The 27,777-nt window shown below is 37.5% G+C and overlaps 1 protein-coding gene across 1 annotated transcript; it reads left to right on the plus strand.

Annotated features, from left to right (window-relative positions):
• The first annotated feature begins 187 nt into the window (after window positions 1-187).
• nlrc5 (NLR family, CARD domain containing 5) lies at window positions 188-27,641 on the plus strand. Its single transcript, XM_055031240.1, has 55 exons — window positions 188-436; window positions 1,652-2,004; window positions 4,681-4,731; window positions 5,308-5,385; window positions 5,919-6,104; window positions 6,203-6,357; window positions 7,160-7,291; window positions 7,379-7,694; window positions 8,590-9,031; window positions 9,160-9,322; window positions 10,410-10,540; window positions 11,131-11,362; window positions 11,449-11,690; window positions 12,540-12,623; window positions 12,702-12,785; window positions 12,873-12,956; window positions 13,087-13,176; window positions 13,404-13,454; window positions 13,538-13,567; window positions 14,230-14,313; window positions 14,813-14,896; window positions 14,988-15,077; window positions 15,254-15,334; window positions 15,532-15,615; window positions 15,709-15,792; window positions 16,556-16,645; window positions 16,945-16,992; window positions 17,085-17,114; window positions 17,189-17,272; window positions 17,357-17,440; window positions 18,055-18,144; window positions 18,277-18,336; window positions 19,300-19,392; window positions 19,498-19,581; window positions 19,658-19,747; window positions 19,832-19,897; window positions 20,102-20,185; window positions 20,304-20,387; window positions 20,524-20,610; window positions 20,692-20,739; window positions 21,087-21,128; window positions 21,453-21,530; window positions 21,609-21,686; window positions 22,251-22,325; window positions 22,433-22,516; window positions 22,605-22,691; window positions 23,457-23,555; window positions 23,643-23,726; window positions 24,666-24,749; window positions 25,387-25,470; window positions 25,547-25,630; window positions 25,717-25,794; window positions 26,017-26,100; window positions 26,796-26,879; window positions 26,979-27,641. The coding sequence occupies exons 2-55, from the start codon at window positions 1,668-1,670 to the stop codon at window positions 27,058-27,060; spliced, it is 5,724 nt and encodes a 1,907-aa protein (XP_054887215.1). The 5' UTR covers window positions 188-436; window positions 1,652-1,667; the 3' UTR covers window positions 27,061-27,641.
• Window positions 27,642-27,777: the final 136 nt, after the last annotated feature.

A 27,777-nucleotide genomic window follows, 5' to 3' on the forward strand; every position in this document is an offset into this window, starting at 1 on the left:
AAATAAAAGGCCCACAAAAAAACCTTTAAAAACAATTTGGGGAAGTTCCTCCATAGAATCCAAAGTTTTAATATTGAACAATGAAATTATTGTCCAAAGCTTCACTGTGGACAAAAAGAAGCTCACCCACCGCAGAGAAAGTCAGAGCTGCGTCACAGAACCATCAGCACCATCAGAACCATCAGAACCCTGGCCCAGACCGGGTTCACGTCCAGAACCACCCAGCTGGATCAGAAGAGCTGGAGCATGAAGAGTATATCCCAGTCCAGAGCCGATCTGCCCCTCATGTCTCCTGAAAACTCAGATATTTGCCTAAGTTCTGCCCCGTTCAGAAACGAAACCAAAAACGATGCCATCCTCAGGATTTGCGTGGTTTCGTTTTCAAAAAACCGAGAGCCTGACTGCAGGGAAGAGCGGTCTGCGCCTCGATCCGGTGGTAAGTCGTTTTCTCCTGATTCCCAGTTTTCCTCCCAGCAGGTGAAATGTGGAGAAGCAGCTTCAGTCTCAGGCGGTTTGAGCCGCAGCAGTTTCCATGCGCTGCGTGGAGATGACGCAGAACTCTGCGGATCTTTACCTCAGTCGACCTCTGAGCGAGTTATTTGGGGACACGGACAGAATCTGTCTGTTGAATCTGCACGAGTTCCTGAACAGATCCGACCGGCTCCGTTACATCTCCCTGGATTATATGTCTCAGAGACAAACACGAGTATTTCTAATTGATATTAGAGCGTTTTATGCAGCTTCACGCATTAACACGCATGACGCAGCGCGCAAACCCGCCGCGCCCGATAAATATAATCAAACTGAACTTATTTAGCACAAACTGTTAACGACCACAATATTCACCGAGTTTGACTATAAACCAGCAATAAAAACAGACCCGAAACTTCCTGACTGCAGATTAATTTGACTATTTCAAACAAAGACAGTCACGTGGTCTGCTTCCGGATCCTTAATAAGGTCAGATCATTTAACTGAAAACTTTTTTGACAAACAAGCGGGTTATATTACAGTGTCGTTGTTAGTTGTTTTAACTAAAATGGGTATTATTATTATGACAGTAATATGATCAGAAGTGCACTAATAACATTTTTTGTGGTTAATTTCTGACCTGCTGATTTAAACAGTTTGCAAGAAAAATCCCTAAGAAAATGTTTAAAATCAGATCCTTTAGCAAAACATTTATTTTCATAAAGTTGCTTATTCTATCAATTATTTCTCAAACACTTTAATTCATGACACTATAAATCTACATGTCGTTTATTGCGTCCATAACAGTGAGATTTCTGCAGACATTTTCTGATCCAAGATAATCTGTAACTGAACTGGATTATTCTAAAGAAAATAAAACTGAAAAACTTTACCTTTGTAACGTTTTCTGTACTGTCACCCAATCTCTCTTTTGAGGACAGTTTCCCTTCTTGAATAGTTTTACATCTTTTTCTTCCTCTGACCTCATTTTTGGTAAATTTGAGACACTAAAATCTGTTTTTTTTAGTCTCCTCAGTATCAACTTCCTCACTAAAGAGTGTTGCTGTTTGGGAACATTTGTTGCAATTACAGTTTGTAAGGTGCAATGGCTGGTTGGAAAACATGGATTTGTGTCTTTTCTTCTTCTTATGATTATTCCATGTGTGACTTTGTGCTTCAGCTGATGGAGTCTGATCATGGATGAGGAGCTCGACCCTGATGATGAAAATCCAAACTCCGTCTTGGATCAGGAATACTCGGAGCTGGTCGCCATCCTGCGCTGTCAGTCGGACTCGGTCATAATGCAGCTTATCCAAACGGTGCCGGGCAGTGCCGTCTGGCTGAACAGACAAACAAGCGGCGGTTCTGCTGCACCACCAGACCACATCGAAGCCATGCTGCAGCACTTCAGACGCGCCAACTCTGCAGAATGCAGCAACTTCCTCCAGAGGGTTTGCCTGCTGTGCGACGGCATCCCCATGCATCTGGAGTCGAAGCTCATGTCAGTGGCTGGACATGAGCCACTGACATGCAGTGAGTATAGTTACATTTACTTGAGTAACTTTTTATATTTTTAGGAGTACTTTTACTATGCTGCACTTCATACTTTTCCCTACTTTCATTATGAAGTGTCTCTACTCTGACTTGAATAAAATTTCTGGATTTTCTACCCACTGAATGAAAAACATAATTTTAACCAAAAATTCACCAAACACAAACACACACCTGCAGTTTTTATAAAGTTTTTTTTGATTTGGAAAAAAATATTTTGTCTGATTTTGTTGGGTTTTTATTTTATATGAATTATTGTAGTTTCGATTCTTAAAATCCCAAAATTTTCACGTAACTTCATAGTTTGGTCTGTCTGATGATGTAATATTTAAGTATTAAATTATAAATAATTTGATGAGTTACTGACTACTTGAAGAGACGTTTTGCTTCTACTTGAGTGATTTCTTGGACGGCTACTTTTTACTTTCACTTGAGTAAAAATATTTTGAAGTAGTGCTACTCTGACTTGAACACTTGTTTTTTCTACCACCTCTGTGAGTATAAAATAGTAACTTTTAGATGACAATTTGCATAATCAGTGGTTAGTTTAAATGTTGCTGTCTGAATGAAAGATCTGAACTCAGCCTTTCAGTCTGCAAAAAAATAAAAACATGAAAGGAAACCACAGTGAAAGATATGTTGCAAAGCTTCATGCTTCTTTGACACGGAAGTGTTTTTGTTTCTGGCTAAACCGATTAAGGAGTGGCAAGAGAGCCTGGCTCAGTGAAATTCCCCTTTGCTGCCAATCTTTTATAAAGCTGATCTTTGACTTGTCTGTCACTTTTGAAATGACAGATTATCAGCTTCAGTTTGCTTCTCATTAAAGAGCTTCTTGCTATATCTTCCTGAAAATGTACTTTTAAATTAGTTTTATCTTATTACAAGTGTAATAAGATACTTACACTGGAAACTAGACAAAAATACTTGGTCAATTTTTGTGTTTTTGTGGTGTGGTGGGTGGTGGGCCTCTGATATTATTGATCTCTGATATCATTGATCTCTGATATTACTGGTTGAAGTCTGTAAACTCACCAGATGGCGAGTGGTTTTGCTTCATGTTCGCGTTGGATGTGGAGATGATTGTTGTGTGAGCATATTGTGGCTCTGTGGAGCGGTGGATCTGAGACCAGTCATGATACCCTCAGTATCATTAACATAATAGTACAGTATGACTGTACCACCTATTAATACTAGGTGGTCTTGAAACAACACCTAGTGCCATTGTTCAAGAAGTATTCTATTCTCAGTTCAGAATAGAAACACTAGAAAGAGCCTTTATTGTCCTTCAGCAGGGGAAGTTCAGGTTGCCAGCAGAAACACGATGGACAAGTTGAAGCATGCAGATTTGCACTAGGTTGAAGATCTAAAAACAGAAAGTAAGATTATGAGGCTCTACAGAAAGATTTACAGCACATCAAACAAATTATGTACAGAGATTAAAACTTGCTTACTTACATTCAAAGAGACGGGCAAATGAGTAGGATGATTTAAACAATGTACAAATGTGTAGATATATAAAAAAATGAGAGAAACTGTACAAATAATATCAGGGATGTAAACATTTGATGAACTTGGGTTTGTTGGGAGCAGTGATGGTCATAAAATATATCAGTTGATGGGAGGAAGGATCTGCAATAACATTTTCTCATGCATCAAGAATGAAGCAGTTTTGAACTGAGACAATGCAGCTTCATGGATGAGGGGGAGACATTGTCCAACAGTGATGTTATTTTAGCTAAAGTCACTGTATCCTCAACAGTGACGTATCCTCAACCCGGTGAGGGGTTGAAGTGTCATCAGATACCATGACAGCAACCAATTTTATGTTTGGTAACATAAAATTATGTTGTTTTATGTTGGGCCATTTAATGCACGGTGTTCATGTTGTGAGGATTTAAGTTTTTCTGTGTTTCTTTCAGTTTCTGTGTTCTGAGGCGTCTCTGTTGTCCCGTCTGCCCACTGATTAGTTACACCTGTTCCTTGTTTCCCCTGATTGTCTCTCTGCGTATTTAAACTCACCTGTGTTCCTTGTTCTGTGTTGGGGGTCCTTGTCAAGCCATCTCGTCTCGTCTGCTATCAGTTATTTATTTATACCAATTGCTGCCAACTGGTATGCTGCCTGGATTATTGTGCCTTTAATTTTGATCATTAAATCATCATCATTTCTCTCACCAAATCTGGATTCACTGTGTCTACAGCACCATCTACTACTCAATTTCATGACAGTTGTATTAAGTCTTATGTTGGTCTCAGCATCAGACAATCCAGTTGGTTTGTGTGGAACATTAAATCCTGTCAGATGTTTGAAGTAACTTTTAAAACATTCCCATTCTGAATAGTGCATCTGCAATGGAATCAAGACTGTGAATTTTAACACTGTATTTCTTTAAAACAAGCTGCTTCCCATCTCATTTTGCGAAGTAAACGTATCGTCATAAAAATTCATCAGTTTGTAATGCCAACATTTATTTCCTCCGATTCCCTTTGCAGAAGATCTGATTTCTGCACATGGACTAATTCACATCCAAATTTGACTTTTTGGGTGCTAAATTAGAGCTGAATTGTTTTTGTAAAGGCAAATATGAACAGTTTTACCAAAGATTAATTCAAATTTAATGATTTAGTTGTTGATTAATTCTTCTCTTTCTGCTTGTTCAGGCGATGATTTGAATGATCTATCAACTGGAACATCATGTTTGGAAAATGAAGGTAATTGATAATGCCAAATGGTGATCATAGTTAAGTTTTCAGTTAAAAACAAGTTTAACTGGAATCGGTGCAGCAAACATCAAAAATGTCCAAATGTCAAAGCAACAGAAATTAAACTAAACCTGATCTGTATTTTTGGTCATATATAAAATACAGATCAATAATACTTTGTATTATTTATTTAAATTTCTACATTGTATACTTTATAATCTTTCTGCAAACGTAGCTCTTTTTAATACTCAGCTATTCTGAGAGGATATTTTGAAAGGAAACAGAACTTATCTAGTTCTGTTGAATGGATTAAGTTTCATATTACTGAACTCACACCGATTAAAACGTATGACAATTGAAAATGAAAGCAGTGTTTGTTTTTGGACGGAGCTGCACACATTCAGGATGTTTGAAGGCTTTTGTTTAATGTCAGAAATGTCCTCTCATTTAAAACCTTAAACTAATAACTAAGGGATGTAGGTCCATGTTCTGCAGGCGCTTGCAGACCCGTTGTTATTGTTATAGCACCTCTGACTGTCTGTGTTGATTTTGCTTCATGCATCTTCTGTATTCTTCTTCATGAAGACGCAGCATCCAGGGTGACGGATCAGCAGCCGCTAACACCGCCTGCAGAGGAGCAGCTCACCAAACGCCCACGGATTGGTATAACACACACACACACACACACACACACACACACACACACACACACACACACACACACACACACACACACACACACACACACACACACACACACACACACACACACACACTAGATCTTAAAACATATGCTGCTGTCACATTCAGAAACTAACTTTATCACTAAGGTTTCACGCAGTAGTTGGACGCCTTTCTCTTGGATGATGCTGCTTTAAATCCTGTTTGATTCTCATATTTTTGTTCAACCAGACCGATTAGACAAGGACCCGAGGAGGAACATGAGGGATTAAATACACAGAGGGTAATCAGGGAACAACACACTGCTGGGAACAATCAAGGGGTCAACAGGGCAACACGAGACTCAATGAACACACAGAAAAACTCAAATCCTCACTAAAAATATCAGATTTCAAGCAGAGACGTTTGAGAATCCAGCCTGTCTCAAGGCCAATGACCTGAAACTGCAGTCATATGTTTGCATCCTGCAGTTTATTAAATGATCAGCTTTCTTTGTAAATTAAATGTACCTGCAGATTATTGGGAGCAGTACAAGGCTGAAGCGGCAGGTTCCCTGCAGAGGAGGTGGAAGCGGCTGTCAGAGGGCCTGCTGACGGATGTGCAGCCGGACAAGATCTGGGTCAGCATCAGAACTGCAAACAGAGTCAGGGACAGACCGGATCAGACTCCCAGCTCTGCAGAGAGAGGCGGCAGAACACCGGGTCAGGACTGACTTCCTGCTTCCTTTCTTAATCAATGAGAGGAAATAATTTGAGGGATTATTAAAAATAATCCCTCAATAATTTTTCACCAACTTCAGAGCCTGACGGTGACGACGGGTGGCCAGAATCCAGACTGACTCTGGAGAGTTTTCTTCAGGGATGCACAGGAAAAGTGACGGTTCTGGCCGGCCCACCTGGCTCAGGAAAAACTCTGCTAATGTCTTTTATTGGGCAACAGTGGACTGAAGGATTAGTAAGTTCAATTTTCTCATTTTACTTACTATAAATGACTAATGTGCATTTAAAATGAAGTTCTTCTTGAGATGCTGGAATATTAGTGCAAAAGAAGAGGATTAGAGCCAAAAAACCTGAATTTAGACTTTTTTCTTCTTCAGAATTTTAACTTTAATCTTCTGAGTTATGAGAAATATCAGAAATTTGAGATTAAGGTAAAAATAATCCAAGTTTAATGTCAAAATTCTGAGTTCAAAAATTGAATTCTGACATTTTTTAAATCTCAGATTAAACTCAGAATCATTTTCTTTCAGTGACTAATCTTAATAATGATAATTAAGACATCAGTAATGTTAAATAAAAATGATTTGCAGGAATAAAAAGCAGGATTTTTCCTTTCCATTTGTGTATTTTCTGTGAAACCAGTCCAACCATAAATCTGATCAAATGTCCTGCAGGGAGAATGAAAAAGTTGCCCAACTTGCCCCTGGGGAAAGTACCGGATAAAAACTGCGAACACATTCATTTGAATATAACTGCCTGTCTGCAGATTGTTTGTGTGTAAACTGTAAACTTTTGCTGAAATGAAAGTAAAACTAAATTCGGCTTGCTGTTGTTATTTTCATTGTGTTTTTCATTCTAAAGGTTTTGATGATGCTTCAAGTTTGTGAAGATAAAACAGAATCCAAGCAAAAAAACAACTGAAGTTTTCTAAGTTTAAATTGAATTCACTCAGTAAGCATCGCTTTGCGGGGTTCCAGTGTTTGTTTCCTGATCCGTTTTGTGAAGTTTTCACATTTTTAGTTTTTCGTGTCATCCAGGGCCCCATCCCTTCATCCCATCTGTTTGTCTTGCTGGAGTTTCGTCAGCTCGACCTCCTGTCAGCCCCTCTCTCCCTCTCTGAGCTGCTGTTTCACCACTACCTCCCAACTAATGGAGACAATGAAGCAAAGGTGCCACAGCAACTCAAATACCGTTTAAACGTAGCAAACAGCAGATTAAATGTTTTAAAAACGGCCGTCTTTTCTTTGTTGGAGCAGCAGGCCGTTGTGGACTACCTCCTTTCCAATCCAGAGCAGAGCTGCTGGGTGCTGGACGGTTACGACGAGTTCCAGAAAAAACTAAAGAGACACAAAGTTCAGAACGAGCGGCTGGACTCAGAGAAACCTGTGCCTGTGGCAGAGCTCATCTCAGGGCTGCTGAGCCGGCGGCTCTTTGCAGGCAGCACCGTGTTGGTCACGAGTCGAGTTCGCGACGTCGTCGATTTGGACGGTTTGTCTGACAAAGTGGGGCAGCTGCTGCCGTGGGACCAGCGTGAAATCAAAGAATGTGTCAACAACTTCTTTAGTGCAAAAGGTTGACATTCATTTATTTCATTCTGTTGGAGTTGAAAACCTGATGAGGGATGTAATTCTGCACTGCAAAAACACAAACTCTTACCAACCATGTTTCCTCTATGTTCTAGTGCAAATATCTAGGTGCCCTAATTATATAACAAAACTAACTTACAGGGAGCTTTTCAGTAAGTTATAGCAGTTTGTTTTAAGTCAATAATTTGTTAACATTGATGAAAATGTTCTATATCCATTGGCTGATTATTTCACTTATAAAATGAAAAATGTCTTGTTATAAGTTTAATAATCTGCCAATGGAAATAGTACTAATTACAATAAACAGGAAGGAATTATTGGCTTAAAACAAACTGCTATTTATGGCTAAAAGTTAGTTTGTCTTCCTTCAAGCGTACTAAGATTTTTATACTAGAAACTAGATATCCTTGACATTTTGAGAAATGAACTCAGAAAATAAGAGTTAGCTATTAGTACTGTCTAAATGTCCTATTTTCTTTATTCTTGTGAGAGAATTAATTATTTGATCAACAGCAAAGTTTTAAAATAAATGTATACATGTTTTAAAAACATTTAAATGTAAAGATAAAAAGTCTGAAGAAAATAATTGGACAAAATGCAATGGATAAAAGTTGACAGTAGTTTTGCATATTACTGAGTGAATTAAGTGTTCTCTGTTGCACAAATTAGTTATTGATTGTTTATCATTTACAGAAACTTGACCTCATTCCAAAGCAAATCAATTTGCTCAAATCTTTTTCCAGAGATACAATTTTTTTTCCAAATATATCCTTGAATCTGAAATGCCTCATCAGTTCTTAAGTACCAGCACATTAATATCTGTTTTATTCAGTCAACATTATTGCTGCTTAACTTATTATCCTCTCGTTTCTAATGTTCAGATGGAAATCTTGCAGCCGATGCTACAGAAATCCTCTTCTCCAGCCGACACCTGCTGGCCATGTCTTCCCTCCCGGCCCTCTGCAACATCTGCTGCGTCTTTTTGCAGCATTTACTGCACCGACATGCAGAAAAGATAAAGATGCTGGGAGAAAAAGGAGTTGAAGTAAAGAAAAAACGTCTAGAAACTGAGAAAAAAGACGCACAAACTGCTGATGGAATGTGTGACAATGACAGACGCTCCCAAAAAGCACAACATGGGGAAAACAGTGAGGAGACATTAATGGACGGAGCAAAAAGCAGAACCACGTTTTCTTTCACATCAGCACAAATCCCTGCAACCCAGACTCAGATCTACCTCGCAGCTGTTGCTACATTTCTTAGCCGGCACCCTGAACGGCCCAGAGGAACGGAGGCAGCAGAGACCTCAGGATGTTCTGAAAGGTGAGGATTAGAAAACACAGCAACACAAAAACTAAAACAAAACACTAGGTTTTTAGTTAAAAACTCTATAAAACTACACTTGGTCTGTATTATATTGTCAGCAAGTTTGTATTTGTTTCTTTGTGCAGAACCAAGTTTGCATGGAAAACTGTGAATCTTCCTGCTGCTGAGCTTTGTGAGCTCAGTCGGCTGGCATGGAGAGGTTTGGAGGAGAGCAGGATTCTGTTTTTGGAGGAAGATGTTCCTCTACAAAATTTAGCGTCTTCAATCAAGTCAGGACTCTTCTCACCGGTCAGACATGGTTTCACTTCTCTGTAGCTTTTCCAAATGGAACCACTTTACAACCAGACTAATAAATAGTTTATAGATATGTTATCAATTACGCTATAAACACTGTACAAGTGACTGATAACTGTTTATTATACTTTAACTAAAGGGGAGACAGAGAGTGCTTGCTAAAAAATTACATTTACAAATGTTTATTATGGTTACAAAGTAATCTGAAATTAAACTCTAGATAAAATATAGAGGTGAACAGACTCACTATTTGGCAAGAAACCAGTAGATTTAATATCCTTCTCACCTTTAATGAATGCATAATAAGCAGTTATTAATGATTTACAAAGTGCTTAGAGATTAATTAATAACACATATGTGAACTATTTATTAGCCATAAATAAGGGGAACCTTATTGTGAAAACTTTTCCATTTCCATTGACCATAAAATTGCACAATTTGACATTTTGAAAGTAAATTTGCTTAATGGAAAGAAAAAAAAAAAAACCCCAACAAAACAAAACAAAAAAAATCTGGTTTTTATATATATTTTACTTGACTTATTTAAAAGTTTTATATGGTTTTATTGGCTGTATTAAAATTGGTTTATTTAACAAAAGATCAATGGAAACACTTTTTGCATCACATGAGTCACATGTTTCCACTGGTGAAAACCACAAAGAAGAAGAAGAAGACAGGAAGTGTTAGGATGTCGTGGTTTTTAATGACTTATTCACTCATTCACGTGCTTAATTTCATTTCTTATTTAACACAGCAATTGCAAAATTGTGTTTTTTATTTAATTGAGTTAATTTCTCTTTCTAAATCCATATTATTTTTCATGACTCTTTTTGTTAGCTTCATTGTTCTTTCACCATGTGAACAGTGTTGCCAGTCAGTTGGTGGTTATAACTAGAGGCAAATGTTAACATTTACAGTTACTGGAGTTGGTGGTAAAAACCTTTTAATTAAAAAGACAACTTCCTGCTCAAACTCTTGCAGACATTGTGTTTAGCATGTCAAAAATCATTTTTAATGCATTTTAACTCCAGTGTCAAAGTTTCAGACCATAAACCTACATATTTGTGACGCTCCCTGTCAGGTGGAGGTCAGAGGTCGTGACGGCGCTGTCGTCAACGCTTACTGCTTCCTGCATCTCACAGTGCAGGAGTTTTTGGCTGCACTCAGGATCATGACAAGCTCTGCTGTCAGTGATGCAGACCTGAAGAAGAGGTACGAAAAATCGATCTTACATCCCTACGTTCCTGTGGAACGGTGCCGCCACGCGTTGGAGCCAAACATCAAACATAAACATAAAGAGCATGAAGACGTTTAAAAAGTTTGCTTTTTAAACGTCTGGTGCAAATTTGGTATCGTGCACAAATCTGATCTACAGACCAGGTGGAACTAAGATAGGAAATGCAAATCCATTCAGCATGTTTGCCTTCATGAATATGCAAAATATATGTTGATCATCAGAAAGTTCAACATAATTGGAGGAAGATATGCAGATGTAATAACTTATCACCTGAAATGAGATTTATTAAGCCAGAATTAGGGAGCAGGTGCTGTTTCTGTGGTTTTAATTTGCTCATTTGAATAGCAGGTGCAGACTGGCATGCTGAATGTCTGCAGTGACTGTGGTGAAAAGCTCGTTAGAATAAATTAAATGAAAATAATAAAAAATAGATGAATAATGTTTTCCACTAATGTCAATTTTTGAGCTGCAGGATTGCCTATAATTTTTGTTCATTATGTCTTTATGCCATTGTGACCTGGATAGCCAAAGAAACATATTCACTATATTCCCTGTTTGCTCTCAGATTCAGTCTGAAAACTCGCTGGACGACTAAATCAGACCAGAAGACAGTGTTCACTGATTCCCTCTACCTGTACGTTTGTGGTCTGGCTTCGTCAGACTGCACTCCAGCTCTGGAGGTCGTTGCCAAGGCAGCGGGGTTAAAAGGAGCCCTAAACTGGGTCCAGAAACGCCAGGCCCTTGTCCTAAAGCTGCTGAAAGCTCTGTGCTGCAGTGCCACTCTGACTGGACCGAAGGTGGTTTTTAAAAAAAACCAAAACCTGATTCATGAAGTTGAGATTTCTGTTCCTTGTTCTGACTTTCTGCTCTTGTGCTGCGACAGATTTTGCAGCTTTGCCATTGTGTTCAGGAGAGCCAGAACCAGCAGCTGGCTCAACTGGTGGTGAGTGTGCGACCCACGCTGGAGCTCAGAAACTTCTGGCTGCTACCCAGTGACATCGAGGCGCTGGCGTTTGTGGTCAACTCAGTCGGTACCAAAGGTGTTGGTTTGGACTTCGGCGCCTGTTCGATGGAGCTGGAGTGTCTGGACACCCTGTCCAGGTGTCAGTATATTCATTACCTCAGGTACAAACACAGTAAAACACATTCACACTAAACTAACTCATGCTCATAATTCTGCAGCAGAATTACGATGCATGTCTCACATTATGGATATAAAAGCCGAATAAAATGCAACATATCCGTTCAGACACTTTGACAACAATCAGATACGTTTCTGAATTAGTTCCACATATGGAAATGTCCTGCAGAGGGAAAGCATCTAATCTATAGTTCAAATTTATAGATTAGAGTTATGAGGATCCAACAGAAACAGCTTTCTACAGAACTGGCTTCAACACGTTTGTCGCACAAGGTTTGAGAAAATTAAATAATCAAATTCAAACGACCTGAGATAGTGAATGAGACAAGTTCAAGCAGATGTTGAAGGGAAATAAATCATAGATACATGAGAACCATGCAGCCATGCTTCCTTCAGGCAGGTTTAGCCTTCAACGCTGACTTCTTATGAAAATGTTATGAAAGCCTCTTACACAGAGGTGTCCAAAGTGTGGTCCAGGGGCCGTTTGCAGCCCTTGAAATGATTTTGTTTGGCCCTAACCACAAGTACAGAAGGATAAAAATTTGGCCAGAAAAATGGAAAACAATTGATGACCCTAAAAATTGGAAATTTAGATTTTCTTTTAACAAGTCAAACCCTCTTAATAATATAATGATTTAAGAAAAAACAGGTAAAACTGTACAAAAAATTTAAAAAATCACAATAAACAAATTATTTAATTTAATGAATTTAATAAATTTTAAAGGCATAAAGTTTGGACGCTACTGCTTTAACACAATACAACTTCATACATTACAGTGTTTGTTATCTATTTTTATGTAACACTTTCAAACTTCCCTTTTATTTCATTGCAGTTTTCGGAGCCGCAAATATGGCGATAAGTTTGCAGAGAAGCTTTCCTCCGTTCTCCCTCGATTCACAGCGCTGAGAAAGCTAGAGTAGGTTTTTGCTCCATAATTTACTCAGAATATTCCAAATAGTTTTTCCTTTTTAAATCTGATTTGTTGCTTCACCAGGTTTTGTGGTGCCAGTCTGAGTTCTGCAGGAGCTGCGAGTTTGGCATCTGGTCTGCAGAACTGCTCCAGCGTCACTGAGCTCAAGTAAATTTACTGGATAAAATATCTCGTATTACTGCTACACATAGATGACAGATGATAAGAAGAATGTTTCTTTCATTTTGGTTTCAGTTTTAGTGACAACAATTTGCAAGACGAAGGAATCCGACGCATTGTGGACGTTCTTGCCAAACTACAAAACTTGACATCTGTAAAGTAAGTCAACTGCACAGAAACCTTCATGTTTTCTAACATAACAGTGCAGACTCTATGTGTTTTTTTATATTCGTGTGTGTGTGTGTGTGTGTGTGTGTGTGTGTGTGTGTGTGTGTGTGTGTGTGTGCAGGCTGGGACGAAACAACACTTCTTTGGAAGCAGCAGAGTGTCTTGTGAAACATGTGTCTTCTTGCTCAAACATCCAGCAGCTTCATGCTGAGTAAGAAAAAACACAAAACACACACGTTTGTATTGATACCCAAAGGATTCTGCAGATGGCAATAGGACCACAGGGACAAGGCAGAGGATCTTGTCTCTTGTTATGCTGTTTTTTTTATGTAATATATATGTAAAAAACATATTTATTAAAGTCACATACTGCAGCGTTAAGCCTCAAAGAAAGCAATTAATCATCTCAACAGATTTTTTTTGTCTCTGTTCTTGTAGTGGGATCAAAGAGTTGACACTGACATTTTCTCAAAAATCTGAATCAAACAGGTGAGTTTCATAATCAGCAAAGTTAATAATGACATTAACTTTAAGAAATTCTAACCTTTTATAAAATGTTTTTTTGTTTGCAGCTGTAAAATTAAGCCAGAAGCAACAGTGAGGTATGACGCTTGTATTTATTATATTTACCACTTTATAAGCTTTTTTTGCTTTTCCAGTTTCCTGATGAGACTTTGTTCCTAAAATTGTTTTATTTTTAAATTCAAATTTCAATAACAAATCACAAATCACACTTAAAATCGTATTTTATTTATTACCATTCTAACAACACAACAGACGGGAACAAACCAGTTTGTTCATCCATCCACTTCACTTTTCTCTTAATGATACATTATGCATGGATTTGGTTGAAAACCTCTCAAAATGTTGTTGTATTTTAGTCATTAATGAAATTATGTCAAATAATCAGATTTTTTTTAACCCAGTGCTTTTTGTTAAAATGCTTTTATGCTGTTTGTCATTAGAATATAAAACTTTATGTTGCTTTACAAGCAGATTATTACCTGAAACTTAAATAAATATTTAGTTTTTCTTTCCGTTACTTTTTACCTGTTGTGTTTGATGCAGAAGGTCATATTTTGGATACGTAGTGAGGAAAAATGTTCATATAAAAAGTACTAATTACATACCGGGTGCAGTTAGACAGCATGTTTGTGCAGGTCGATGTTTGGCACTATTTGCTTTGTGAATCTGGAGCAGAGAGTCTGACTTTGGTTCAACCCTAAACATTTATTTGCATTAAACTCAGATTTTTCTTGATCAGGTTGTTGAACCAGAAGTGGACTCAGTCCGGCATGCAGAACCTGGCCAGGTCTCTGACTCGCTGTCCCTCCCTGTCTGAGCTGGAGTGAGTAACTTCAGACACGCTGCTGATTTTTTTATTAGGAAAATGTGACCTGAGGAGGTTTGATTCAAAGTCTGAATCTGATTTAAATGATGCAAAACTCTCTCAGGTGACAGTTTTAACTCAATTATTCAAAGAAGATTGGGCCAGTTGGCACAATTTCTGATGCTGGTTGTTTTTAGCCGGGTTGGTTTTGCTGACTGTTTTTCATTGATAAATTAAATGCATCTTTATCAGATATTTGCATTTGTCACACTGTGTTAGTGGTGCACAGATTTATTGACGCTGATTTTCTGAATTTTTGTTGATCGGTCGTTGGTCGATTCTTGCATATGAAGCCGATCTCGTCTACCTCAAGAAGGGCAAAAAAATCAAGCAGTGTCTCTCCTGCTCTGCAGTTAGAGAGGTTTGACTGATTGACTCGCCCATCAGGTCACGTCTGCAGTTAACAATGCGGCTCATGCATGTTGTGTTTGACTTTCTGTCTGTCTGTGTTCTTCAGTCTGTCTGGAGGCGAGTGGGATGAGGAGACTTTAAAAACGCTAATTCAGTTTGTGCCAAGCTTCAGCATCACTGAGAGGATCATGTAAGTCAAACTCCATTCAGTAAGAACAACATAGATGTTAATTATGGAAATAAATAGCAGCATTTTGTTGTTGTTTTTTATTTCATGTCAGATTGAATGACAGCTGCTCATCGGTTCAGAGTGTGAAGATTCTCACCGCTTTGCTTTCTGACTGTCCGTCTGTCACGGAGATGAACATCAGGTACAGAAAATGATTTTTGACACATTGCACCAACTAAATGTGGAATCACATTACATCGTGTTTGAGTTAACCAAAAACAGGTTTCAGTGCAGCTAACTGTGATCTGATCACAGAACTGAAGTAATTTCACATAATCTGGTGTTGCTGCTCAAACGTTCCTGTTCTTCACCTCTCAGGCTGCAGGATCCAGTCCAGGTGTCTGTTGCGTTTTCCGGAGGGAGAGAAAAAACTGCAAATGTTTCCTCTAAAACACTCTGGTTCGTATGGAGATACTTTCACCCTTCCAGATTTAATATCAGAACAATATTCATTTATTATCATTTAAGTATTGACTATTTAACCTTATAGGCTGTTTCACCCATTCAGCAAAAAATTGTCTTGATGTGTTGGACTTTGAGTTGGAAGTGACTGTCTATTGACAATAAAAACTTGAAGAACCTGCTTCCTGTTTCAGCCTCAGCCGCTGCAATCTTCATCCCATCGACCTGGAAGGAGTTTGGAGAAGTTTGGGAGCGTCCGCTGACCTCTCTGATTTGGAGTAAGACTCAAAATGGTCACATAGAAAGAGAAACCAACAAGGTTCCACTCAGCACACCATAGATAACTACTGCATCCTGTTCATTATTTTCAGCTTGTCCTGTAACAAGTTAGGCGACAAAGGACTGAAGAAGTTGATGGACTTCCTGCCTCGTCTGAACAAAATCCAACGAGTGGAGTAAGTTTATCAGCTAATCTGAGGTCTGCTGGGTAGCTTCATGGTAAACTGGATATAAATACTAGGAATTTGTCATATGAAGGAAGTTTAATCTTTGCTTCAGATTGACCTGCTGTGCTTCCTTGAAAAGGTTAGGATAGATTTATAAATTATATAAAACAAGTTTGTTTCATTTTTTTGCACAAAATCTTAAAAATTCTTAGATAAGATTTTAGTCTGATCAGTTGTAGCTATTTTGAGCTCCTTTCAGGATGAACAGTTTTAGCGCTCTGTCACTTTAAATCCAACAAGCTGCTGAAAATGACTGCAAATAGATTTGCAATTATGCAACTGACTTTGCATAATCTTTGAAAAGCAGAAGTGGAGCCTCCAGCACAGCCAGCAGTAAAACCACCGGACCAAATCAATGTGCTGGAGTTTTGCATCGGTTGCTAGGTAACAGCTCTGTGCCTACATTCGGAAAGTTTTTGAAATGGTTTTTTTTCCAGACACCAAAAATAATTAACTTGTTGCCAAAAAACAGCTGGAAGTTTTTTAAGTGCTTAAATTCTTTTTAAAAGCAATAAAACCCAAATGGAAGAACAAAAATGTGTATTTTTTATCACAAGTTCCATTTAATCTTCATTTTTTGTGACTTTGCTGCATCAGCGATGGGAAGGAACCGCAGGGCTGATGTCCAACCGAACCGGTTCTGAACTGGTTTATGTTGTGACCTCTGTGGTTTCATGACTCATCATATTTCCTGTGCTTGTGTGTTTTTCAGTTTCAGTGGTAATGATGTCGGTGTGGACGGAGCGGTGATGCTGGCGGATGGATTATGCTCCAACAACAGATTAACGCACGTTTTTATCAGGTAATTTTTGTCTCAGCCATTAATTTATTTTTTATCTGAAGCACCAAAGGTTAATGTTTTTTGACGTTATTGTCTAATGACAACAACCTGGCATTAAAAAATGCCAAAAAGCAGCTGCATAGTTTTATTTAAAGCATTTTGTCTGTTTTTAGAAGCAGTAAAGCCTCAAATGAAAGTACAAAAACATGAAGTTTACAAAATGGGTTTCCATTTTATTTTATTAACCATTTTCAATAACTGTTGTTTGGTATGTTTTATAACATAAAATCGCTGCATCATTTGTTTTTCTGCTCTTGCAGTGATGGAGGAAAAGACCAGGTGATGCTGCAGTTCAGCTCTGACACAAGGTAGAAAAAATGTTCCAGTAAAACTTTAACATTTATCATAAAAGTTTACAGTTTAAAGTGAATATGTTATACTTACTTTTCTCTCATTACAGTAACGGCAAACTACAGACAAAGTCATTCAGGTACAGTCAGCTGAAGCACATTTTGCAACCATTTAAAAGAACAAATTACTGAAGTTTGTTTTTGTGTTTTTCAGAATCAACAGAAGATCCCTGACAGCATCTGATGTCAACAAAGTGTGCAGGAAACTGGTCCAGTGTCGCAGCAGTTTGGAGTTAGAGTGAGCTTAATGATTGCATATACATGGGCATTTTATTCATAACATGAGTGTGCAGGTGCATATTGATGACCTTCTGTGTTTTAGGTTCACTCAATGCTCATTTGCTGAGAAATCTGTTGGAAATCTGCTGAGAGTTTTGCCAAAGATGTCGACACTGCAGAGACTGAAGTGAGACTTCCGAATCCACACAGAAACCAAAAATGTTTTTCTTTTCATTGAATGTTTCACAAAAAGTTTAAACTTCTATTTATTAACAGTTAATAGAGTCAACAGTTAATTTAGCCAAATCACAAAAGCAACTCGAAAGTCCCAGAATTTATTCGATGTTCTGAAAATGTTTGTCAAAGTTTCATAAAGTAAAGATCTGAAATGTATCATGTCACAATCAAGCTCATATCGAAACCCAGACCCCAAAAAATACCGTTTGTGTTGAAAAATAACTTGTTTTCCAGGAAAGAGAACCTCCGAATTCTGGAAAACAACTTGCAATGTTCCAGAGAAACAGTCATATATTTCAGAAAGTTGCAGAAAATCACTAATAATTTTGAAAAAAGTCTTTAAAGTAACCATAAAATTAACATTTTAAGAAAGTATCAGATTACAATCCTTCTGGTTGCTAAAATTTTCTTCCAAGTCCCAGGAAAGTAAGTTCTGTGAAAATATCATGATGTTTTTCTGACCTTTGACCTGCTCAAACGTGTGTTAATATCTCATATTTATCAATGTATCTTCAGCTGTTAGGTAGCTTTGTGGCTAAATAATTGTTCTTCCTTTGTTCTTAGTGTTAGTAACAGCATCCTGTCCACTTTTGATGCCCTAACTCTGATCAGCTGTTTCCCTGAAAACCATCGAGTCTCATCCGTGGAGCTCAGGTATTGCTTCAACAGGTCTCCAAGCAGACGATGCATGAAAGTGTTTTTAGATTTTTATGCATAATATTGAAGGACTTTGCAAAAATGTTGACATTGATGCTGTTTAGTTAATTATTGCTTGTGACTCTTTAGCCCACAGGGCGAATCCTTCATTCATTTTGCTGAAGTTAAAGCAGAACAAGTCCACTGCAGGTGTGTTGACCATAAACCTCTCTAAATGATGAGCTCATTATTACTGCTGTTTTGTGTGAAACTTTCCTGCACTCACTTGCTTCAAACAGGAAATTGTAACCAGTGCATTTTAAAAGTCCTGCACTCATCGCTGCACCTTCCTGTCATTTAAACATGTTTGGTATCCATGAAAACACCAAACGCTAGAAACTGATAAAAAGTTTGTGTGAGTTGAGCAGGAAGCATTGCAGGGCTCCAGGACAGACGGCAGTGACCAGGCAGGAAACAGAAAGACAGAGTATGGAACTCCGGTAGTGCCAAAAAAGTATATATTTTAGTGACTCTATTTTATCTTTCATACCCATCTAGTCTACTGTTTTATACTTTCCTGCCGTGTTCACATATTTTTATTAGATAAAAAAAAAATAAAAATAATTGTGGGTATTTTAAAAAGTAAAAACAGAAGAAGCAATTTTAGACATGTAAAAGTAAGTTTAGTAAGTAAAAACACATCTTCAGTTTTGTAAATGATTCCAGTCTGGGCCAAGAGAAAACGCTTATGTTTTACTTAGACGCCTGTAAATGTACTTTTTTTTTTTTTTTAACTCAGCCACATCGATCTTTGCACACATGATGTGGACCAAAAGCTTGCAGCCTCATTTATAACATTTCTATGAGGTTTATATTCTGCATATTGCAAAACATTCTGGTAAAGGACAAAAAAAGAGAAAAATCTAAATTATTTCATGTTCCAGTCTATTTTTCTCAATCTATAGCAGCTGCTGTGATAGTTACACTGCAGATCAAGACTCCTTTGTGAGATATCAAGATTACTGAAATAAAACTTGTAATTGCTGTATTTTATTTAAAATTATTTTTGATTTATTTTTTTTAACATAGTTCAGAAAACCCTGCGGGGCTTATGAGGTGTAATGTATTATTTGGATGACAGATAAAAACTGATCAATCTGTTTCTATTTTCAGATTAACAGATTTTTCTTTCAAAGAAGAAAACTTTGTTTTATTGGACAGACTGAACCAGATCCTGCAGCAGAACCGGCAGCTCTTTTATCTCGAGTACGAACCACAACTCCTCTCAAAACCACAACCACCAAACTGCAATGTCATTTTGACCTTTCTTACTCATTTAAATAAACTGACTTAATGCTTTTTCTGCTGCAGTTTGTCAGGAAACCAGCTGGAAGACGAAGGAGTGAGACGTTTATTGGAGTCTCTTCCAAATATCAGCGTCAGCAGCTTCATCAAGTAGGAAACATTCGTCTTTCTGTTGCAGCTTCAAGCTGTTGTGTTCAATTCTCCGAACTTTAATCTTCATTTTCAGTCTGAGTAAGAACGGGCTGAGCCAGCAGGGGGCGCTGCATGTAGCCGCAACACTTTGCACCTGCGCTAATGTTTCTGCTGTGGAAGTCAGGTAAAAACTGATCTGCCAAAGAATCACAGCAGAAAATAACATTTCCTGCCTCTTGTCCCGTAACGTTGATCTGTTTCCTGCTAGTTTGGGAGAAGATGAAAGGTGTCTGATCTGGTTTACTCAAAAAGGAGGAGGAGAAAAAACTCTGAGGTGAGAAAAGAGACAAAACAAGGAAAACTTTAAATTCATCATCCAGTTATTATTGCAACAGAGAACAGATTGGAAACGGTTAAACAGCAGCAGATGCAAACATAGCAGACAGAATCAAATTGTATTAGTTGAGAAAAATACTCATTAGTTTATTAGCGTTTAGATGTTAAATATTGTTCCTTTGCTCTTTTTTCTGTCTTCCAGTGTCAAAGACAGTAATTTGGACTGTGATAATCTGCTCAGATTAGCAAATATTGTCTCAGACTGTCTGAGTTTGACCAAAGTGGAGTAAGTAAGATTCAATCTTAACCATTTTGAAGCTCTAGTAATAAATGTGAAGTGTTTTTTGTGCTGAGTAAATCGATTTAGTTGATTAATGAATTGTTGTGTTTTTATTGTTGCGCAGATTAAAGAACAACATGCTGCAACCTGAGTGGATCGAAAACTTTGTGTCAGCTTTAGACGTTAATCTGAGAGGCTGTACCATCAGGTGAGATTATTTATTTATTGCACCAACATCAACCAATTTATAAAATACTTTTTTCCTCAGTTTGGTTGAGGCATTAAACAAATAATGGTTTCATGAAACCACTGACCTGCTGCTCCTTTTCTCTGTCCTTCATCAGTGTTGAAGAAAGTTGGATCGGCGGCGATGATGCTGCGTTTTTACTGCGCCGCTGTCTGCAGCTCCACAAACCCGTCCGAACCATCAGGTGAACAGAGCCTCCAGACAAACCCTGAACTCACCGCGGGACGTTCAGGGACGAAGTCATAAATGTGATTTTGTTTTTTAGGATGGGCGACGCGACACTGCAGCTGGTTCTGACGGACAACATGGAAAGGTGCTGACTCAGGAGAAAACCCTTGCTAAGCTACTAGTTCAACTGGCAGATTATCTTATAACAAAACATAATTAGAAATTCTTACTTTTTGATCAATATTCAGGAAGTATTTACTTACAACAAGCTCATATGTTTCACTTCTAACTTATTTCAAGAGAAAAGTAGATCAAAGACTTGGAACGATTTTATATCTTCAGGCATCATTTTCTGAAATTTTAACACAATAAATCTCAGTTTAAGTCACATAAATACCAACATCCATTTATTTTTCTTTTGTTGTGCTGATTGATTCTTCTGATCAAGTTTTATTTATCATGAGAAATTAAGTTGTCCTTTTTTTCCACCAGTGATGTTGAATTTTCAGCTCAGTCAGCGATTAAAAATATAAGGTAAGTGACAGAAATGCAAATTATTCCTGCAATTAATGTGCAACCAAGAAAAGAACCATCATATATCACACATTTAACTCCATTTCATTCTTCATGTAATTAAAATCAGTTAAAGCTACAATATTCACCCTGCAGCTGGAGATGAAAACACTGTAAACAAACTAACATTAATGGCAGTTAATGCTGGTAGTTTTTTTTACAGTATAGTTCTGACCCCTAACATTTTGATTCAAGCATCTTTTCAGAACTTTTTTGCCATAGAGCATTAAAATCTTCATCCTCTCTTTAGTTTTTACCTAAAAATATATTTGTTCTCTTTTTTAGCGTCTCCAGCAGCAGCGTGGAAGGAGCTGAATTACTCTGCTCTCTTCTGCCCCCGTTGCCAAATCTCACGTCTCTCAGGTGAACATCTTCACCTTTTTCTTTAACATCAGGGGTTTTGATTTTCCTGTGACGATCACTTCCTGTTTCCCTCTGCAGTGTTGGAGTCAAACACAGCTTTGTGCCTGAGGAGCTCTTACACGTCATCCTGAGCTCCACGTCCATTCAGAGTTTAACGTGAGCAACAAAAGTTTCATTTCTTTATTAAATATTTCCTCATTGCATCCAGTTATGTAAGGATAAAGATACAGCTTCCTTTTAGTTTTTTATCTTTCCTGCATTAAAAAAGGATGAAAATGTAGATAAATGCAACTGTGGGAAACCAGCAACACGACATATTTTCATCAGGTCACATTATTTAAAAAAAGAGAAAATAAATGAAGCAACACAGTGGAAATGAATCGTATGACATCTTTGAAAAACTGTTTTCTTATTTCTCGCTGTTTTTTTAGCCTCACATCTTGTCTTCTTTTCATTGTTGTTTTAGTTTATTGACATTGCACTTTGCAGGCTTTTATTTGCCTAAATGTCTCAAGCAGCCTCTACAAACATGGTCAGTTTGGTTCCTTCTGTAAATCTTATGGGTTGGTCTTTGAAGCAGTTGCGACTCAAATGGAAGAATAAATGCACAAAAAATAAAAATTTTGCAGAAGACATCCCGTTTAACACATTAAACTCTAAAACGTTCCCTTTAATTCTGACTGTACATTTTATTTTAACCTCATTTTCTCTCTCCTCCAGCTTGTGTGGCGTCATCATAAGTGATGCGGCGGCTCAGACTTTGACCAGACTGTTGCCACGCCTTCGATCGTTCACGTAAGCTCATCAGTTAATATGAAGAGTTCAAAATAGTCTGTTCTTCCATGCAGTTTATCGGCGTATTAACGACGCAGCATCGTTGTTGTTTTCCTTCTCCTCTGCAGTTTGTCGCATTGCGTTTGGTCAGCAGCTGGACGGCTGCTGCTTATCGAAACTTTGAGGGAGAGCAACGCTTTGGAAGAACTTTGGTAAAACCTCAGTTTATCAGATGTTCTTGACTCCATTTAAAAGTCAAATGTTTGTATTTGTGAGTGTTTTTGACTCATTGTTTTGTAGTCTGGATGCGGCGATGCAGCTGAATGAAGACTGCAGCAGAGGTTTGGCACAAACTCTGAGGAACATGAAATCTTTACAGATTCTCAAGTGAGTCAGTTTCTTCTATCTGAGTCGTTTTATCTGACCAGAACCAGCATAGAAAGTTTTGACTTGATAAAATGTGAAAGCTCTATACCGTGAAAATAACAACATAAAATGCACCAAATCACAGAATAGTTTTCCTGATCAGAAACATTTTATGTGACTCTGTAATAAATGCTTTTATATCTTTATTCAATATCTTTGATCTATCAGTTATAAAACTGATCACATCCTGCAAAGTTTGGTCTTGTTCACAAACCTTTCAGACATTTTTGTTGGATCTTGTATTTGGTCAAGTGTGTGATGTCACACTAAGCATCTGACATGTGTCCCACGTTCCAAACAGATGCAAGATCTGTGCATCGAATATAAAGTGGCACGATAAAACTAAATCACAGTCATCATCAAAATATGTGTGCATTATTCTAATCACATTTAATAGAATGTTATATTTTAAGAGTCAAGCATTGAAGCTGATGCTAAAACTCACTGTGAATGAAGAGAAAACTGGAAAAGAAAAAGAGTTGAGAAAGAAGAGATAATAATTTAAATTATGATATTGCTAATCAATGTTTGGCTGAAATTATGTAGCCCTAATGTAGCACATAAAAGCATGTAAAAATATAAAAAAATATTGTTTCAGCTTTTTGATTTTATATAAGAAGACAAACAAATTACATTCACATCACCTGCCTGAAACTGTAATTTGAAAGGCTGTGATGATGAAAAGTAATTTCAGGTGAAATAAATAAATGTGTCTGTTTGTAAAAGGCTGGATGAAATCGTAAAAAGTTCAGGACATCCAGAAGCCGACGTTGTTCTGGACCTGCTGGCCGGGATGGAAGAACTCAAACGAATTCAGGAGATCCAGTGAGTTTGTTTCCCTCACAGAAACTGGTTTTGATTAATTAAAAGTCTGTCTTCCAGGAAAAAAGCTGAATTCATCTTTATTTTCAGTTTGGGAGGCTGGAGGCTGGGGGATGGGGGGATACAGAAGCTAACGGGAATCCTTCCTGGTTGGAAGGATCTCAGGGCGATCAGGTAATGAAACGACCGTCCATCTACACACACTCATCCATGCAGCTTCGCTCCTCTCAACAATATGCACCAGTTTTAGCTAACGCTGGGAACTTTTAATGTAAAGTTCATTCATTAAAAGAAACGAGGCTCTTCTCTCAGATTCTGACTCTGGATGCCAGTTTCAGAAAAAGATCTCAAATTTTCTCATATTCCTGACAAAAAGTCAAGTGTGCAAAATCGTCTTAAAGGGAGATTTTTCCAAAACCATAGCGCCATTTTGTGACTTAACCAAGTAACTATCTTACCTTCAGTTGTTATTAAAATGCTTCATATTTCAAAAACAACTTAAAAGAAATTTGACTTTGTATCTGTCACCTTGAAATAGGTCTGTGTCTCTTTTAGAACCTCCTGCACTGCAAAAACAAAATCCTACAAAGTATTTTTGGTCGACTTTGTTGTGCAAATATTGTAGTAAACCTGAAATTAAATATGACTTTTATGTAATATAAAATGAATATAAACACCTTCTATTCCTTAATATAAGATATAAAAGAATTAGTTATACATGAAATAATCTAGTGGGACTAGAACTTTTTCATCAATATTATGAAATAATATTGATTTCATAATATTGCTTTTGTTTCTTGGTGAAAAGTTATTTTTAAGTTAGATTTGTCTGTATTCACTAGAAACTGAATTACTAGGTAAGATTTTCTTGCCCACTGCAGTGACCCTCACCTATTCACGGTTCAATATTCACCGATTGTTTTGTGGAGCAAAACTCCAATTTATTCATGGAAAAATTTCACATTTTCATTTTGAAGTCATCAGATCTGGTTCGCTTTTTCCAGATGTCAGCTGGTGGAGTCAGAAAAGTGAATCCTGTCTCATTTGCTCTGTAAATGTTGAAACCAGATAAAATGATTTAATATTGTTTTTACCCATTTTTTTCTCCTCCAGTCTCTCCAAGAATCTTGTGAGTGATCCTTCAGGAGAGAAGCTGCTGGAGGCTTTGAGTGGCTGCAGGGATCTGGAGGAGCTCCAGTAAGAAAATAACCTCAATCTTATCATATCTGCTTCTTGTTTAGAAGTGATTTCTCTGACACTTAACTAAGTATTAGTCTGGATTGGTGAACTTCTACATGAGTGCAACTAATGATTGTCTTAGTTATCGATTAATCTCCTAATCAGATTAAATAAAATGGCACATTCAGCTGATATTTATTAAATCTTTTTTTATGCAATATTAGAAATGTTAAGCAATGCAACTAAATCATTTTTGTGAGAAAATAAACGTGTTTTTGCCTAAAATGCAGTAACACACTGTTCTTTTTATGAACGCTTGATCATTTGTAGCAAAGGATGAATCTGTAAAAATAAATACCTCTAACGTTAACATGAAAATGTGAAAATCATTGAACCAGCTGAAGGTAAAACTGGATTTCACTGCATCACACATATTTATGGACAACAGAGTTTGTCTAAATCTTGAAGGCAAAATGTGGATATTTTTTATAGTTTTGGCTTAATTACTGCTCTGACTGTTGTTCTTTCGAGGAATCCAGATAGCGATTAATCAATTGCTAAATTAGTTGATTGTTTGAACAATCAGTTGGTCACAATTAAGCTGATCAATAATAGAAAGTGAGGGTGACACCATCTACTTGTCTTTCTCTTCCAGTCTGTCCAGTAACCATATTGGTGACCTCACTGCTGCCAGAATGGCTCTTGTTCTTCCATCAATGTCGCGCCTCTCTGTATTAGAGTAAGATTTGTTTTGCTACATATTTACATAAATTCCTTCCTTCCAATCCTATCGGTTTAATCTGCTTCTTATTTAGTATTTCAGAAAACCGTGTCGGAAACGAGGGCTTGTTCAGTCTTTCCAGAGCAATAATGAGCCTGAAGAACCTCAGAAAGATCCAGTAAGTCCTGGAAGTTCAGGAATCTGATTCCGGCTGTATTGAAGGAGGCATTGATCGATTCTTTGTTTTTTCTTTTTCTAACGCAGCCTGACCTCTGTGGGGAATTCAGAGCTGAGCGCTGTGGCTGCCAGTTTGAGCCACTGTCCCCTGTTACAGGATGTGGGGTAAAAGAAGAAACTATTTACCCCAATGAACTAACAGGAAACTGTTTAACTCAGCAGAAATATTTACAGTAAAAATGTTTGGATTTGATCTGAAGTTCCTCACTGGGATCCAAAGAGCTAAGCTGTAGTGAAACTGATTCATTCTTCTTTACGTTACAAAGCTGATTTATCTGTGTGACTGACAATAACCTGACACACAGATCATTTCCTGCTTTTTTTCAGCCTGGGGTGGAATAACTGCGGCGACGCTGTGGCGCTGGAGCTGGCTAACGTTCTGCCTGTTCTCCACGATCTGACTCGCATCGAGTGAGTTCAATTTAATACACACACAAATATGGAAACAGTAGATACACATCATGTCTAAAGTAAATGTGCAATATGCAATATTTTGTGTCTAATGCAAGTGTCTCAGTACACTTAAAATGAGACAAAACTAACTTGCAACTAAGTTGTCAGAAAGATAAGAAGCTTGTTTTAGGTCAGTAATTGCTTAACATTGATAAATAAAAGTTCTTTATAAGGGCAGATCTATTCAGTCTAATTCTGTTCTTCATTCATTTATTTTACATTTAGAATTCCTAATTTCACTTTCTGAACATTTTGAAAGATTTGCTGCAAAAACTTGTTTTTGTTAGTTTCAGTTTATTATTTATTTTACATTGTTTTTTTTACTCCTAACTGCACTGAACAAACCATGTGAAGCTACTGCTGTATTTAAGAGAGCTGTATTGGAGCAGAGTTGTTAAATAAATTTGTAAATTAAGACATTTTTGTTTGTGTTTAAGAAATAAACATTTAAAGTCAATTCAGGTGTTTTTCTGTATGGGATCAGTTTCAGTCGATATTAAACCTCAGATATTAGAAGTGAAAAATGTGAATTGCTGCATCCCTAATTCAAGTTAGAAACTGGACCTAAAATAGTTTATGTTTTTGCTTAGTGTTTGGTTGTGTTCAGAAAAACTGTTGGTGTTTTGAAGACTTTCTGTTTGCGTTTCCTGCAGCCTGGAGTGTAACAGTGTGAGCGCTGCCGGCGTGGAGGCTCTGGTCAGAGCTCTAAGGTGCTGCCCTGCTCTGCAGGTCATCAGGTAAACGTTCCCACGACAAATCTTTACCTCACCTGGAAGCATTTCCTCTTCGTGTGAGAATGTCTGCACATTCATTTCAACATATTTTCTTTCCTCCAGGTTGTGGAAAAATAAAGTCTCCTTGCGTGAATCTGAGCGGTTCAGCCAGATGGAGAGGAGGCTCAACTTTTCCTCCACCTAATGGGATTAGCAAACAAGTATATTTATTTGCAATATCATGTTTTTCAGATGTTTTATTGGGAAATGTACATTATTTAAAATGAAACATCTGCGTTTTTCAGCTTAGTTTCACAAGATAAAACTACAAGTGGGTCCAAACTAAACAAAAATGACATAAAATCCGACTTTTTATTGAAATATAGTTTAGGAAATGGATGATATGAAGTGTCTTCCTGTCTCAGTCAGGGTTGGGTAAAACTCTAATGAGCTCATTATTTTTGTTCCTCGCTGCAAGTTTCTGCCGTGAAACTAAAGGCCACCTTTTATACGTTGTATTTCTGCAGACTGATTTAATGAGCCACTTTGCACTGATACAGAGGCCACATATGTGAAAAAACACAATAAGCCAAGAATCTGCAGTAAACAGGAGGTCGTTCCTCTTGTCATTATCAAAGGTTGTGGTCTCTGTCGGAATACGTATTTATTTTTGCTCTTTGATGGAAAGAAAAGTGTTTTTTTTTATTGTTTATGTTTGAAGGAATTTTAATCAGCTTCAAACATAAGCAGAGACAGAAAGTCTTTTACTTTCCATTCAGAAACTTGTTGATAAAAAGACACAGAATAAATGCACCTTATTGTGAAAACTGAAATGCTTTTTAGGATTTCTATTCAGGTTGACATTTAAGTTCTCACACATTTTCCTCTTTGCTTGAAATTCTCAGTGAAAACACTGTTTATT

The sequence above is a fragment of the Poeciliopsis prolifica genome, unplaced genomic scaffold (genome assembly GCF_027474105.1).
Source record: "Poeciliopsis prolifica strain line A6 unplaced genomic scaffold, Auburn_PproV2 SCAFFOLD001, whole genome shotgun sequence".
In the NCBI taxonomy this organism is placed as follows: Eukaryota; Metazoa; Chordata; class Actinopteri; order Cyprinodontiformes; family Poeciliidae; genus Poeciliopsis; species Poeciliopsis prolifica.

What these genes read in the sequence shown, in the direction of transcription:
- nlrc5 (XM_055031240.1), top strand. Translation starts at nt 1,668, where the DNA reads ATGGATGAGGAGCTCGACCCTGATGATGAAAATCCAAACTCCGTCTTG. An exon ending in GCTGACCTCTCTGATTTGGA is followed by an intron (nt 15,616 to 15,708) that starts GTAAGACTCAAA and finishes CATTATTTTCAG; the next exon opens with CTTGTCCTGTAACAAGTTAG. An exon ending in AAACCCGTCCGAACCATCAG is followed by an intron (nt 20,611 to 20,691) that starts GTGAACAGAGCC and finishes TTTGTTTTTTAG; the next exon opens with GATGGGCGACGCGACACTGC.